Source organism: Melospiza melodia, chromosome 6 (assembly GCF_035770615.1).
Source record: "Melospiza melodia melodia isolate bMelMel2 chromosome 6, bMelMel2.pri, whole genome shotgun sequence".
Lineage (NCBI taxonomy): Eukaryota > Metazoa > Chordata > Aves > Passeriformes > Passerellidae > Melospiza > Melospiza melodia.
Genome location: NC_086199.1, coordinates 14642347 through 14659107, shown reverse-complemented (window position 1 = coordinate 14659107; position 16761 = coordinate 14642347). Strand labels below are relative to the sequence as shown.

Sequence of the window (16761 nt, the reverse complement as noted above, 5' to 3'; positions counted from 1 at the left end):
CAGCGGGCCGCCCCATAGGCGCTGCCGGCGGTCAGGGGGAGCGGGGCCGCCGCACGGGCGCTGCCGCCGTGAGGGGGAGCGGGGCCGCCCCACGGTCGCTGCCGCCCTGAGGGGGAGCGGGGCCGCCCCACAGGTGCCGCCGGGCGGGCAGGCGGAGCCGCCCCGGCCTCCCCCCGCCGCGGGGGCGGGCCGAGCCCAGCCCAGCGCGGGGGCCGGATCGCCGCCGCCCCCGCCCCCTGCCGAGCCGCCCGCCAGCCGCGCCGGGCCGGGCCGGGCCGTGCCGGGAGCCGCCGGAGCTGGAACTGGTACCGGTGTCGGCTCCGCTGCCGCGGCCGCGCCCGCCGCTGCTGGGGGAGGCGGTGCCCGCGCCGCGCCCCCGCGCCCCGCCCGCCCCCGGCAGCAGCAGCAGCGGCAGCGGCAGCCTCAGCACCTCCGCCAGCTCCGCCAGCAGCTCCAGCAGCAGCACCATGGACCTCTCCTTTATGGCCGCGCAGGTGGTGCGCGACGGTGGCACGGGACGGGGCGGGGCAGGGCGGGAGCCCGGGCGGGGGCGGCGGGCGCGCATCCCCTCCTCTGCTTTCCGCTCCGGTCCCCTCTACTCCGAAGTTGCGTGGCGAGGGTGTAAACCTGAGCGGCCTCGCGTCTTGGGGAAGGGTTCAGGAAAAAAGGGAAAAAATGAGGCGGTTTGGCGCTGCTGAGCAGAAGTTGGCCGCGCAGCTCGGGGCGCAGCACCTGTTAGCGGCCGGCAGCGGGCCCGGCCCGGCTACCGCTCCCCGCCCGCCTCCGGGCTGGGCGAGGCGGGGAACCATCTCTCCATCCTCCCAGACCGGCTGTGAATGGAAATCGAAGATGCGATTTCTCGGTTCTTTTTCCCCATTCCGTACTGCGACTGTATGTGCAGCTGTGGTTTTCTGTTTGTTTGTTTTTTTGGTTTTTTTGGGTTTTTTTAAGTAGTTGTCTACGCATATAGAATCTGGCTTGGCGTGTATAGAAATACTCCTCTGTTCTCATGAACAAATTTTTTAAATTGCAGCTTACTTCTGATTCCAGCTCGAGGCACGATTGTGGGTGTTGGTGTTCAGTGTACTCATGTTTAATATACAGAGAAGTATGTATTGGCTATAAGCCACCCAAAGCCAAAAATCATCATGGTGAATCCCGGTGAATTGGGTTTTTAACAGAAAGTGCTGTGCTTGAGACAAAGCCACACTCACTGACCATCCATTACGTTTTCCAAGATATATTCTTCTGTTCATGTGGGTACCTAAGTGTAATTGGCCTTTTTCAAGAATAATTTGGATCCAATAATTTGTGATTTTGCCAGAAAACATCACCCACCATTTAGAGGTGGAGTAGGGGCCAGGAAAGCCTTTCTGCACTGTTGCTGCCTTAGTGCTGACTTCAGCTGGAAGCCAAATTTAATCCCAGAGCTGTTGTTCTGTTTCATTAATGCAGTGGCTGTTTTGTCTTGTTCCCTTCCTAAAGTCCACTTCTGAGGGGATGTCAGGCTCTGCCTTTCTGAAGGTAGCAGTTGACTGTCCAAGCATCTCTTCCCTTTGGATGTATTTCTAAGAATTTTTTTAAGGAAAACCACAGTGGGGAGGAAAGCATAATTTCTATTGATATAAGATCTTCCTGTTAACTGGAGTATTCAAAAGAAATTTTGCAGGTGTCAGATCATTTTCCTATGGTCCTTCTCAGCAGAGTCAGTGAGCTCCCTGTGTCCATCCTTTGTTCCCTAAGCCCTGAGCTGAAGGGGAATGCCCCCGCAGCACAGAAGCAGAGGTGCAGCACAGCAGCAGGTTTTACCCATAATCAGAGTGGAGTGTGCCAAAGTGCTGCCCATTCTCTTTTTTATACTCTCCCTTTTTCATTATCCCATATTCTACATAACTTCTGTGCTAATTCTGTGTGTTGCAAGAGTCACAAAGCACTGTTGCTTTGCTTCTCTCAACAGTTTCCAGTGCAAATGTGTCTTACACTTCCTGAGGTTATTACTGCAACGTGCTTTTCTCCCTGATCCTTTGGGTTAATTTGTTGTTTTCCTTTGTCACAAGAAGTGTGAATTGACAGTTGTTGTTTCAGTGTGAGGTGAAGACAAGGCAATACACCTCAGGAAGAAAGGCTGGAATACCTTGGAGCTGTGTGCCTCAAAGCCCTTTGGGTGGTGAGGATGGTGGGAACCAGTCAGGGCTGTCACATCTCTCCCAGTAGGGCCATAGAGCTCATTGGGTCTGCACAGGGCATGTGGGATATTCCTCCAGGGGGTATTTGTGAAATTATTAACCTTTGATGAGCTGTAGGAGAGGATTTCCTGGGCTCCTTTTCTACTGAAGGAAATGAACCCAGTTCTTAGGTCCCTGTGTACAGCAGAGGCTGCACTTACCCCTGTTACTCCCCATCACAGGCCTCTCGTGCCTTTCTGAACTGTCAGCCCTTTCCATTCCTGTCACCATAGTGACATTTAACCCCCAGTGTGACACTCCTTTAATTTTTATTTAGATACTGCTTTTCTTCAACTTTCTTTTCACTGCTTTATCTTTTTGGTTTTTTTGTTTGAATCATTTCTGTAGCATCTCTGGTGGTGTGGTCCAGTGAGATATCTTCAATAACAAATGAGTGAGAATACAAGAGAATTATTGGCTTGTGCTTCCTGCTCATAATCACTTTTAAAGATACTCTGCTATCACTCTCATTATCATCTACCTGCAGCAGGTATCACATTTTACCTGATGAATACCACACACATTAATATTTTGTAGAAAAGTAGGTAATACCTAAACTGAGATGCTTAAAGGCTTACAAGCAATGGTTACCTCTCAAGTTAGTTTCTTTTTACAGGATACTGAAGAGTATTTGTGTTCCTATAAATTGCTTTTGTGTGTTTTCACACCTTTGCACTGCTCATTGAGGACCCAAGTTGGCTTTGCTGGATGTCCTGAGAGGCAGCATTAATGACCTGTATGTCAGAGCCCCTCTGATGTAAATACAGAGTGTAAGTCTGGTCACCACTGGCAGCCTCAGAGTGTTATGAACAGTTAAAATCTGACCTCCTCCTAAGTGCAGCTTGAGCAACCAGCTGAGCACCTCAGCTATATTGTATTTATTAGCTCTGCCATGAAGAACAGCTTTTGATTGTAACTATTAAATCTGTTGTTAAATGAGCCCTTTTGCATCAGTGTGTTCGTCTCCAGTCAGTAGTTGACTGAGCAGGCTTGGGTGTCCTCTGTTCTGCTGGTGCTCTAATTGGCTTTGGTTTAAGGTCCCTTGTGCTAATGAGCAGGATCACACCTAGTCAAAGCCTGTTAGCACTGGGTTTCCATTTTAAATCCCTGTTTTAGTTAAAGTAATGCTGTACATCTCAGGATGCTGTGCCAGAGATGTTCAGCCACTGCTGAGCTGTGTGACAGCCTCATTTCTGTGTTGTTCAGTGATTTGAGAGCGCTCTTGTAGTCTAGGTAACCTCAGAAATAGCCACTTCTCATAGGTAGAGACTTTTGCTTGCAGCACAAAAGCCTGGTTTTGGGAGGTGCTGAGTGCTGTATCCAGGCTAAGAGCACTCCCTGCTTGTGTCAGGGGTTAGGGGGTTGCCCAGGGGTGAGCTGCCCCCCTCCCTGCTTCTGACAGACTACAATTAATATTGATTTAACAGCCAGCTGAGGAAAAAATGTTAATGGGAGCAGGGTTGAAATGTCTTCCACCTGAAAAAAAACAGAAGCTTTCAGTGGGAAAAAAATGGGAAGGAAGACAGAGAAATAAAAAGTGATGTCATGCTCTTCAGTATGGTCCAAATTGATATGAGTTGGGCAGCACCTGCAGCCATAATGTTACTGATACATTTTTCAAGATATATGTTTGCAATTTAATTTTCCTGAAGTGTTTCCTGTATTTTCTGTTTCATATTGAAAATTAAGTCTGTATTTCCTTAATTTGCAGTGTTTTTATGGTTGGGTATGTCTCCCTACAGTAAAAATATAATTTTAATTGTCAGATAAATTGTCTTTTCTTCTTTTATGTTTAGAACAGGGAAAAGGTAGCAAGAGCCTTGGGAGTATGGGTATTTCTGTGGATTTTTTTTGAGTAAATAATATATAGTTGATGATTCTCCATGTTCAAAACCTCTTTGTAAACAGGTTGTGAGGATTTGAAGTAGAAGTTGAATTCTTTGTGTATAGTTTAATAATTAGAAGTTGTATTTTTATAATATTTCACTTCAGTTGGAGTAATAGAGGTTTGTTTTAAACATGAAAAGTGATACCATGCTTCAAGAGCTAGAGAAACAAATGAGCAAGTTTGGTACAGAAAGCAAAACCATTATAAAATAAAGATAATTTCATTGCTTTTGTGCTCTCTATTACCCTTCTAGGATTTCAGGTCTGGTCAGTGATCATTCAAGTCACTTGAAGCCTTTCATTGCATTGACAGTGATCCAGGTCACCTTCCCCACAACAGGGAGGTGGTCATTGAAGAAACCATCTTGAAGAAACCATATAGTTCCCTATTGGGAGGATAGCAATCTCTGCTTCCACATGAAGGATACATTATTAAGATCTCTATAACTTCTGAAAAGCCCTGGAATACACAGGATGAACTCAGTTCCTGTAGGGTCAATAATTTCATGCAAGTTATTTACTGAGAAAATACTATAATAGAAGATTTTGCAAGCTTTGATTTAAAATATCCTTTCATTTTGACTTATGGAATCATAACATCATTGTCATTATGTCACTTAAAGATTTTTAAGATCTGTTTCAGCCATTAATATAGCACTGCCAAGTCCACCACTACACCATGTCCTTAACTGCCACATCTGCACATTTATTAACTACCTCCAGGGGTGGTGACTCAACCACTTCCCTGGGTAGCCTGTTCCAACACGTAGCAACACTGTGCATGAAGAAATGTTTCCTAACATCCAATCTAAACCTCCCCTGGCCCAGCCTGAGGCTGTTTCAAATTTGCCATGTCACTTGTTGCTTGGAGGAAGAGGCCAACCTCCACCTGGCTATAATCTTGTTCCAGGTGGATACAGAGAGCAGTGGGGTTCCCCCAAGCCTCCTTTTTCTTCAGGCCCAACATTCCCAGCTCCCTCAGCCAGTCCTTATCAGACTTGTGCTCCAGACCCTTCACCAGCTTTAAACTCACATTTTCCAGCTGACAAGGACAGCCCATGTGCGTGCTGCAAGGCCAGTGTGTGCACAGAGGGTGTGCTTGCCATCCTTGGACACCCAGCCACCTGAACAGAGCTGCTGCATTTCCAGAAATCCCAGACAGAGGTCCAGTATCCCTTAATTCCTTTCTAATGAGATTTCTGGATGTTAGAGGATGCACAATTAGGATCTGCTGTAATCTGCTGTATCAGCACAGAGGAACCAGAGTGCAGGATAATAACTGCATTTGTTTTCCCACTATTTCTTTATCTATTCTCCCTCTCAGGGGTTGAGAGCCTTTATTAGCTTGTACTCTTTCATACAGCAAGGTAATCTGAAGGTATTAAAAAAGAGAGAGTTTAGATTTGTGGTTTGGGTAGGTTATTCCCACCAGCTCAAAACAGAATCCAGGCTGCTTGCTCAACGTGAGCTGCAGGTGTCTGTGTGTCCATTCTCTGCTGCCAAGAAAGCTCCAGAGAAAGACAGACAGACCTTTCAGCCATGCTTGCACTTGGGGAGTCTGTCTTTGACAGTGCTGAATGGTGGCCATTTGGGAGCTTTGACATTACTGGTTTGGGGCATTTGCTTAGGACTGGTTTTTTTTCTGTAAAAAGTGGGATCACCAAAAAGCAACCTCTTTGCCAAACCAATGGAGAGTTGGGATTAAAAGATGCATGAACAACTCCTTGCCAAAAGCTGCCTTGATTATAGTCTAAGACCTAAGACAAAACCTCTTTGATCTATATCATTAAACATTAATAATGTTAGCTAGGAGCTTGTAGTCATTCTTTTATATAACCAGTTCAGTGCTCACTTATCTGCATAATAGGGCACTGACCATTGCTCTACCAGCTCCACTTTCTTCCAAAGGTTAAAGTAATTTTCTCTGGCATTCTTTGATTCTTCCAGAATGTCCTGACTTATAATAAATAGAATCAAAGCAGCAGATATGAGTTTAACTAAGGAGTTCCCAGATGCTTTGGTTCAATCTTAAGTCCTGATGTCTTGCTGTGGTATAGCATAGCCAGAGGGTCCAGCTGTATAATCCAGATGTTGCCCAAATCCTGGTTTGTGTGTAGAAATCAGTGCCCTCATCCAGGATGTTGCCAACAGTTGAGGTGAGAATAATTTTCTTTCTGCTGGCTGCTTGGCACAATTGCATTAGATTTTTATTAGTGTGGGGATCAAGAGGAATCCCTTCACTTTTCTTATCACTGCAGTAACACTGCAGACTACATTTCCAAGTCTTGTATAGTAGAAATTTCTGTTCCAGCAAAGCTTTTGAAAATTCATTGGAGATTTGGGCGTACTGTTTTTATAAAGTGTTGATACTGCACTTTGGAGGAGGCTGTTGTTCCAGGATTCTGCTTGTAATTGCTGTCAAAAGATGTTAAAAGCAGTGATTCCAATCCAGCAAAACACTTAAACATTTACTGCACTTGGAACACGTGTATATTGTTCCAGTAACATCAGCAGGACTGTCCACTTGCTGAAAATGAGGCATCTTAGAGCCTGGCACTGATGGAGAGAGAATGCTTTGCAATTCATAGAAAAATATCCTAGGAGAGCAAGAGAAAACCTACTGTTGGTCATGTTATTAATTCAGGGAAGCCTGAGACTAAGTGTTTTGGGAGTGACTGTGCTTTCCTCAATTAATAGCATGATTAATTTCTCATAGGAGCTCTTACATGTCAGAAGAGGAGGATGTGGTAGGAGGTGGGTGATGGGGAAGGGAAAGGAGGATGTGGCACACGTGTTTGTGCACCTAACAAGGGTTAGAAGAAACTGGAAATAATTTATTTGTGTTTCATGTGCCCATTAACTGTGAGAGTAATTCTGTGACACATGTAATATTTTTTGAAATAATTTACATGGTTTTCAGCAGTTATATGCTAAAAACTTCACAGAGCAGATGTCACATACTTCCATCTTTGTTGAATGTGGAAAGGAAGGTTGTAATATAATAGCAAAGACATTTACATGTTTTACAGACATAAAGGATTTCCCAACTCTTTATTGCAGCAGTAGCTGGGGACCTGTTGTACACAGAGAATAGCTAGAGATGGCAGGTAAGGGGAATGAAGACAAACAGCCCTGCATTCATGCCAATTGCTTGGTGAGGTGCCTGTTTTTTATGGAACAGTGGAACCCAACCCTGTCCTACACTGAGCAATGATTCTCTTGGGAGACATGATGAGAATGGAGTTTCTGGGCAGCAGCTGAATAGCCCACTTGGGTCCTCAGAATCCATAGGCTGGAAAATCTTAACTGGTTATAGATTGGGGTGGAGGTGGTGATGTTATCTTGGTTTTGGCTAATTTCAGATTAATTTCTCAATTCATTGATGAGCTACAAACATGAGGGTGAAAATTCTGGTTTAAGTTTTGTTGAAAATTGAATGGATGCTGGCCATTAGGAAGCTAGTTTCACCATCTTCCTAACCTCATTCTCATAACAGACAAAAGCAAAAATCTCCAAATTATTCAAAGGGTTATATAGGATTAAGAAAAGCAGTGTGATCCTTTGGTGACCATACACCATCAAATTAAATCATTGATAAAAGATTAGATCATTTAAATGGAGTGCAGTGATGTGGAAAGCAGAAAATTACAGCAGCAATCCAATTCAGCAGTGACCAGCTCTTTTAGATTGCTATGTCTTTCTGCTGGACTTTAGTTTCTTTGGAAGTGTTTTTGGTCATGAATTGTATTTTCTGCCTGAGTTCTGCCTGTATTTTCTAGTGAGGTCTGTTGTAGTCCTCTGTCTGTTGTTTCAGCAGACATCTTGGTTTGATGAGTATAGTATCCTACACAGAATTACTATTACCCATCCTCTTTTCACAGGGGTGATGATTTTTAAAGGTATCTTTTGAAAATCCGATGGCTCTCTGTGATTGTTATAAACAATTTTTTTTTCCAGCAGATACATGCTGAAGTATGAAAGGAAGATCCTTGAAAATTGGTTATAAACTGACGATAGTTGTGTGGCTTGATCAGTGGCTTGATCGACTTCTTGTGCTGGTTAACATGTCGGGATTGTTCCATTTCCGTGGAATGGAAGCCTTTGGCAAACAGGATCCTGACATTTCATATGCAAGTTATGAGCACTTTGGAGCAAAAAAGGGGCAGAATAAAGTGTGTGAACTGCTTGACATCTTTTTTGAAGGTGCTGTGTGGTCAGGGTGTGCAGTCGTGTCAGCTCTGGTGCTGCAGTGAGGAAGGCCTGGGCACTGATTAGGCACAGAAGACATGGCCAGCTGTGACACAAAGACCAGGAGCTGAGCACTTACTGACTGTGTTCTTTGCATGCTGGCAGGACTACAGGGAGCAGCAGGGTGACAGTCTCTCCCTGTGAGTACAACCACGAGCACACAGCAGCCAGAACTGGAGCTGTGAGCGGTGCTCGCTGCCTGCCCGTTCCCCGCTGGCTCACACACCCACACAGTGCTCTCAGCCTGTCTCACAGCACCAGCCTTTTGAAATGACACCTACTCTGACACTGAATCTTTAGTCTTAGCTGAATTCCACACTCCTGGTAGCTGCCAGAGCCCAAACCTGCCAAGCAGCAGCTAATTAGAAGTCATTACTATTACGGTCACTTCAGAAAAGCTCAGCACCTCCTTGAAGCAAGCTGCTGGATGCAGGGCCATTTCCTTTTGTTTTACAAAGTGATTGTCTCTCGTGTGGAAATGTTTTAAAAAATAATAATATTAAAAGCTGTTAACCTCAGGTGGTCCTGTTTGTTGTAATTTTGTTTGTAAGCCTTTCGAATATTACAAAAGGTAGAACACCCTAGGAATGAGCCTGCATAACTAAAACAAAACCAAACTTCCACTGTGGCTTTTTTTTTTCCCTGCCAAAACAGCTGGAAGAGAATTGGCAAAATGTGGGATGGTGTGCTGGGTTCTGTGACTGATAAAAGAGACCAACACCACACGGCTGCATGGAAGGGAAAAAGACACCTGGGTGTCTTCAAATAATGTGTAGAGGTTTTCAGGTGTATGCTCAGAGAGAAAAAGTAACAATAGGACTGATGCAGAAAGAAAAATAATAAAATTTAAAGTTTTAAAGGGTTTCTGAGATGTCAGCTGAACCCAAGGACATGGAGCAGCTGATCTCCTTTAAATAGCTAGACCCTAATTAAGTGTATGCCTGAAATGTGTGATTCTCTGAACTCCCCTTCTGCTTAAATGAAGTATATAATTAAATGTCTTGGTAATCTGCTGTAAGTGCCAAAGCATTTTGAGATGTTATAATAGATCTTCTTTAAAAGTGAGCTCCACTTGAAATATGTTTGCTTTCTCCTTTTGTCCTTCTACCTTACCTTCCTTGATGCATCACATAAGTTTTTATGGATCTTTCTCAGGGGTTTCCTCACAACTTTTCTCTTGTTTACCTGTGTAGAATTTTTCCTTCCAACTCAGGTATGCTCTCCTCTTTGGGTCGCTTCTTCCTTCATCTCTCATATCCTTCATCCTTACCTTCTGTAAATTATTTCAGAGCTATAGTTGCACCAGATCCAGTCCAAGTCCTACAGAAATCTAAGTTTAGATTCTGGAAGATGGGGATGAAAGTGTAAAAATTCTCCTGCTGAGGGACAAGAGATCCAAATGCATCTAAGGAGGAGCAACTAAAATGCTGCAATCACTGAAACTGTAAGCAACAGGGCAGAAACTTTCCAGTTGCCCTACTAAAGACAGAAGCCTGTTAGTATGTCTTTATTGGGCTGCAGGTTAGTAAAAATTGATGGTACTTGACATAGAATCTAAATATCAGGAATGGAAATGTCACCTCATTTGGTCTGATCTGTATTTTGGTTGTTCTTCAGCTAGAGCAGAGTAGCTTAGGATCTCAATCTGAAAAGTTCTGAATTCTCCTCTAGATGCTGAGCCCAGCAGTCACTTGTGCGAAAGATACTGAAAATTCATTCACAAACACTCTTCTCTCTTTGCCTGTACTATGATACCCTTCTCCTACAGACCTAAGGGTCACCTTCATTAAATATGTGGTTATTAACATAAAGGCATGCCAAATGGTTATTCTGTGATAGGATCCAGGCTGTGAAATGGTTCATTCTGTGCTGGTCTCTGAGCAGTCTGACTGAGCATGCGGTGAAACCATGCAGATGAGCAAGGCGGTGAAATTTGTTGTCAGGGTGGCAGATGTTTTATTCTCCTGGCGTGTTCTCTGGCATTTCTCAAGGACATGAAACAGAAGCAGAAGAAATTGAATTGCTGTGCTTGCTCTCTCCCTTGTTCTCCAAGGTAGTTCTGCAACTCATTTCTCCTGTAATCTTATCAAATGAGAGAAGAGACGTGCACCTCCTGACTTCTCTTACAACTGTCCTTTACACTTTCACAGGTAACCTTCCTTACCCAGCCAGCTGTAGTTTTCAGCATGGGTGGTTTTCATGGTGCACATCTTGCTTATCACTTTAGTGTACATAATACCCTCAACAATCTTTAAAGATTGGTGTTTGGATGACTAAATAAACATTGCTGCCTCTAAAACATTTGTCTCCTGACCTTGCTCTGCACGGTGCATGTCTGGAGAAGGGAGGGCATGGAGAAGGCAGAGGACAATGTGCTGATGTAAGCTGCAGTCTGGGCTGCCATGATAATGATCCCTTGCTGTGCCTTAAAGCCTTCAGGTGCCAGCTTATGCCATGGGTCATGCTGACAAGTGAAGGGAATGGGAGGAGGAAGCAAAGGTAGGTTTGGTCAAACTGCTGTCTTCCTTGAGGACACAACATGGTCTGATTTGAACTGGTGGAGAGGATGCAAGCCAGCTCCCAGAAGCCAGCTCATTATTTCTGTAACTGTTGGCTTTGGAAATGGCAAAGTCAACTGTTACTAAAAATCTTAAAACTTAGTTCTAGAGAACAATAAATAGGAGAGTCTCTTCTGTGATGACAGTTGGTCTTGTTTTGCCACCTCATCTTTGCTGTTAGAAAACTAATCGCATAGTTTTACACTCTAGCCTTGCCTAATCAAGGATATAAGTTCATTAATGCAAACAGATTCAATAATTTCTTAGTGTTAGATTTTTTAATTATTAAAAAAAATCAATGTCTTGTACTGCCCATAGATTATGATGGTAATTCAACTGGACTCCACCACATCCATTATATTTTTTTTGCAGAAACATGTAGCATTTAGGATATGGGTGCATCTGCATAGTTACTCTAGAGATCTCAGGGGCACTACAATATAAGCAGCCATCAGGCATATAGTGTAAGTTTGTGTGAGACATGACTGAGACATTTTACCCCAACACTCTGATGATCTGTGGAGCCTCTGCTCTGTCCCACAGGAATGTGGCATGGCCAGGGAGGTGAGGGACCAGGCTGGGCCAGCATGGGCAAGCACACCTAGGGTGGCAGCCAGAGACAGACAATGGAGCTGTGTCTGTTGCTCACTGTATTTCAGGGTTGTTGTCCAACTGTTGCATCCAGCAGTGACCTACAGCTTACAGAGTTAAACCTCTAATGGGATTTTCATTCTCATAAACATCAAAACTTCTCATGAAGAGCGTGAAGTTTCACCTGAAATTAAAGGATACAGAGAGGAAGGCTGGACTGTCCCACAAAGCCACAGAGGAGATAAGGGTCTCAGTGAGCATTTATTCCCAGTTTGGTGCTCTTTTGTGTGGAAACTCCAACTGGCCATTGGTTGCAGAGGCAAAGCAGCAAATAAATCCTTCTTACTCCACATGTGCGGTCAGGTGGTCCAGCAGGGATGCTCAGAGCATCCCTTGAGTTCTTCCAGATGTTAATGAAGTTATGCTTGAAGCTTATAGCTCTGTCTTTTGGTACTGGACTCATGACTATCAAGCTCTGATTTTTATGTTGTTTTGTCTTGTTGTTTGGTTTTCTTAAACTGTGGTGTCATTTCCTTCAAAATGAATCTGGCAGGTGATCTCACAGAAGTTTGGAAAACTTGGACTTTCAGATTTGTACCACTGCAGTAAAGCTTGGCCAACAAGCAGAACAGGGTGTGCTCTTCCCCAAAAATAAGCAGCATCTTTCTGCGTGCTGATTTTGACAGAAACCCTGCCATCAGTTTAGGAGTAATAGAGCCCATGTACAGCTCTTTGCCTCAGGATCATACTATGCTCCTGTCAGTCCTAGTAGTCATCCTGTTCACTGCCTGTCTCACAGGAGCAGCAGAGTGGTGACAACAGAGGAGATGCAGCAGCTGTCACACCTATTTACAGTTTCTCAGTCACTGATGTGAGAATAAACAAACATGATATTCCTGCAGTTGCATTGTTAGCAATTTATTTTTAAAATCAGTCACTTGAAAAATATTGAGGCACAGGTAAAATAGCTCTGTCAGCACTTTCTGTGTGGTTTGCAACCTACTGCTTGACCTGAGAATCTCACTCTGTTTCTGTTAACTTAATGGAAGAGCTAAGGTCAAGGCCACATACTTACCTGGTGAAAGCACACATTTCTCTTCTGAGTGAAGTGATATCAAGAAGGGATGTGGCTCATCAAATGCAGGAACATGCTGATTCCTGTCTGCTGTTGCCATTGTATTCACTGATTTTATTACCTGCTCAGTAGTGATGAGTAATTCTCACATGTAAGCAAGTGATATTTACTGTAAGAAAGGCCAAGTAAATTCATAGTTGAGCAAACATTTAAAGAAATAACAATCAGAGATTGCTTTCCTATTTTGTTTGCAAATGTGGAGGGGGAAAGAAATTGAAAATATAAGCATTTTCTTTTGAATATCCAAGAAACAAATGCAGAAGTTCATATTTTCTATCACTGCATCCCCAGAAATGTGGGCATGAAACTTGTTGTATTTAGTCAGTAAATCTTTATCTCTAAAGTCAAACAGTGGCTGACAATAGATATATAAAAAAAAACAGTCAAGAGACTTTATAGGATTAAAACCTGTGATCTATTTTGGGGGCTGAAATGGAACAATCCCAGATAAACAGAAGGAGGGTGAGTGCATAATATCCCATGAAGACACAGGGACATGGATGTTGTGCTCTGCTTTTCCTCTTGTCTCTGCTTTCCTCCTCCTCAAAGCTGTGGAGGGGACCACACAGAAAAAGCATCTCATGTCAGGATCTGTGTGTTTGGCTTGGAGTTGAGAGCCATCATCCCTTGAGTGCACCAGATTGGTTACATGGTCTGATCAGTGCTAATTGCCCCTCAGCAGCTCTCTGGGAGAGACCCCCCAGCACAGTGGCAGCTACAGAGGGCCTTGGTAAATCAGGCTGGCTCTCAGTGTTCCTAACTGGGACTTACCTAGCCCTCTGTCTTTGAAGTGTGTGGAAACAGTGTGGCTGTGTGTGCTTAAAAGCTCAACATGGATGCTGTTTTCAGGGGCCTGACTTCTGAGCTGTGATGAAATATTTTACCCTTCTTTGTTCTTTGTTCATCTCTCTCACTGCCACCCTGCTTTAACAGGCTGCTGCAGCCTTGCACCTGAGTCACAGCAACACGTGGCAGAGTTTGAGTATCTCTGCTGCCACCTGACCCTCCTTTGCCATGGTTCTGTGTAATGGTAGTTTCTTTTCTGCCTAATATCAAATAATATGGGTGCTGATCTCTGGGAACCACTAAGGGTGTATTTATTTATTCAGTAACTTATATTCTCTGTAGGGTCTCATACCTGGATGTGTATGTTGGTGATGTCGGTCTCACTGGTTCAGCATTAGGAGAGCTCTGCCTTTCCCTGGAGACACCTGATTGTAACTTCCAAAGCATAAAAGTCAGCATATTTGGTCTTTTTTTTTTTTTTTTCTCCTCCCACTTAATTTTTTTCTAATTAATCAGAAAGTAGGCTTTTGTGATGCCTGGAATTACTGGAACCAGTGCTTCAAGCAGCACAATTCCGAGTCATCTTTCAAATGTGATGTGAACTGGTTTTGGACTATTTATTTCATATACAGTCTGAGCTACATTTATTTTTGTAGGTCAAATTTAACTGTGGCCTATGCTGCCCAAACCATGCACTGGATTTATGTTGTGGGAGCTGTCAGCAAAAACCTGAATCCTCCAGAACTGGATTTCTTTTCCTTTTTAATCTATTTTACAGAAGCCACTAGATAGCATCCACATGTATTTTTTGAAAAACCTGATACATTCTCAAGGAGACAGGTTGATGGGAACAATTGTTGTTAAAAAGCAGGAAGCAAAGCAGCAGTGGGGGCATATGTGCATTCACGTCATATAAACCTGATGCTGACCAGAGGGAGCCAGCCCTCACCTTCCTCCCTGCCCAGGAAAGCCTCCCAGCGACAGGATGCCACCTGACCCTGTTGCCACACGATGACAGAGTGAGCCCTGGCCATGGTGCCAGTGTGCAGGAGCAGGTGGCCCCTGTTTGTGAGCCTTGGGCAGAGCGGGGGTCCCTGTGTCCCGAGGGGCACGTGGGCAAGCAGCACTGGGGGGCTGGCACTGCTCTTCTGCTGCCCATCTGCCACTGCCCCCCAGCATGAATGCCCCTGTCTGCCAGAGCAGAAGTGCCTTTCACTGAAGAGCAAAAGGGCAATCCAGGAGAGGAGTGTTTGTGACACATTTGCTGCCAGGTCTGTGACTCTGTGCACTGAATGCTCAATGCTGAGAGCAGCTGTGAATCATCGGTGGGAACAAACACAGGCTTTGCCTGCATGATATAGGCATGATCCAGAGGAAACAGTGCTGAAAACATTGTGTTACTACTGTCACATGTGGGACACATACAGCAGAACTGAAAAAAGCCACACAGGAGTCACAAGCAGACGTAAATCCGCTCACTAATATGTCTTGCAGGCAGTGTCAGGGGTGTTTTGGTGATAGCTGCTTCTGCAGCAGAGCTGGCAGTCTGAGTGCAGTGCCCACAAACAGCTCAGAATCCGTAAGTAAAAGGCAAATTAGCTTTGCACAGACCTGTGGAGAGAAAAATATAAGCTGAGGAAATAACAAGCGAGTGATGCACACTCTGCACTTCACTGGATGCAGAGCAAACTGGAAGTGCTGTGAAGATTTGGAAACTTGAAAATATTAACCAAAAAAACAAACAATTGTTTTGTTAGGTAATGTTTGGCATTTTCTTCATCTGTCTCAAATGAGGACTATTTATATAATAAATGAACATTTGTATCAATCATCTCATCCATTCTTCTGTATTTTCCTTCCAAATCTCATCTAATTCCAGCTGCCATAATCTCATCCATTAATCACTTTTTATATTTCAGAGCTGCCTTTTCCCAAATATGTCCTCAGCCTTGTATTTAGTTTCACACAAACAGCAAAGCTGCTTTATGGGGTCTTTTCCACAATACCTGCTGAAAACTGTCCGTTTTTAAAATTAGGTAAAGGTAAAATACTGGGCCATGGCTGGACTGCTGATGTGTGTAACAGTCACAACAGTTCCAGCTGGACTTCTGTTTCATTTCCATCTTTGCCCTGTTCCCATTCCTTTATTCTTGGGTTTTTATCAAGACCTTTTTCTCTATTTTCACAGGTCCTATGAGATCCTTATATTTAACTAGAATTGTTACTGCCTAGATAGAGTAAAAAAATTAAGACATTTCAAATCACAGGCATTTGAATATTCAGCCCACTGACACCATTGTGAAGGATTTTTTAAGCATAATTTTATTCCCATACATGAATCCATATACGTCTGAAGCTATCAACATGCTCCATAGTCACTGGCTGTTTATCACCCAGCTGCTGTATTCCAGATAGCAGTGCCCTTTTCTTCCAAGCAATGAACTGGGTTACAGAGGAGCCTAACAGCAGCCTGTGTATATCTCATTTTGGGCAGCCTTTTCAATGACTTCATGTCAGGGGTTTATCCAAACAAATAAAAGAACAACCAATTAAAATGACAATCAATAAGAGACTGTCATTAGTTTATTAATTATTTTAAGTAAAGAAGATAACTAGAGAACAATTCCGAAAGCTGCTTACAGCGCTGATAAATCCTGTTAGCCCTTCAGTTTTAATGCTGTCACCTCAGCAGCAATGCAGTGAAGCTGACAGAAAGGAATCATTGCTTTGTGGATATCCTTATTTGTGCAAATTTCCTTTCACTGAAGCAGTCTGAGTTCCCCTGCTTCTTCATTCACTGGTTGGGCAGTCCTGCTGAGCACCCTGTGAGTGGGAAGGGCAGCTTGTTCACAGCTGTTTGCAGCTGCCTGCCAGCATGCCCCTCCTCTTCCCTCAGTGCAGCATTTTTAGTAATTGAGATAAAAACATTCTTGTGCCATCACACATGCATCTGCTCTCAGATCTGGATTCCAAAGCACGCGTTCAGATCCGGTTTTCAGCATCACTGCGTTACAAGGACTCCATTTGCATAGTCCATTTCAGGTTAATCTGATTAGATTTTCACCCTGTCACTGAAATTATGTCTTTATAAGCATATGTCAAGGTGGACTAAACATGTATTTTCCCCTTTCCAGGCCTTCCATGATCAAATGATATTTGGCTGTACCTTTTCTGCACCCCCTCACTCCATCTTTTTAACCAAATGCTTTGAGCAACAAGTTCAAGTTACCCAGTAGGAGTGTGTAATTGGCTGTGTGAAAGATGAGGTTGTCTTATGTCTTTTCAACAAATGCATGAGTCCTGAAGACAAGAATTTCATTCTATGCTGACT

At 43.8% G+C, this 16761-nt stretch overlaps 1 protein-coding gene across 2 annotated transcripts in view; it reads left to right on the top strand.

The window, feature by feature from the left end:
* The first annotated feature begins 405 nt into the window (after positions 1-405).
* Positions 406-16761, top strand: part of C6H14orf132 (chromosome 6 C14orf132 homolog) — a 40712-nt gene continuing 24356 nt past the window's right edge. The window contains exon 1 of one of the 2 annotated variants that reach the window (XM_063160016.1): positions 406-494. In XM_063160016.1, the coding sequence (XP_063016086.1) occupies positions 468-494 (27 nt within the window). In that variant the 5' untranslated portion in view covers positions 406-467. Of the gene's footprint in view, positions 498-16761 lie in introns of both variants that reach the window. The other variant, XM_063160015.1, reaches the window with a different exon arrangement.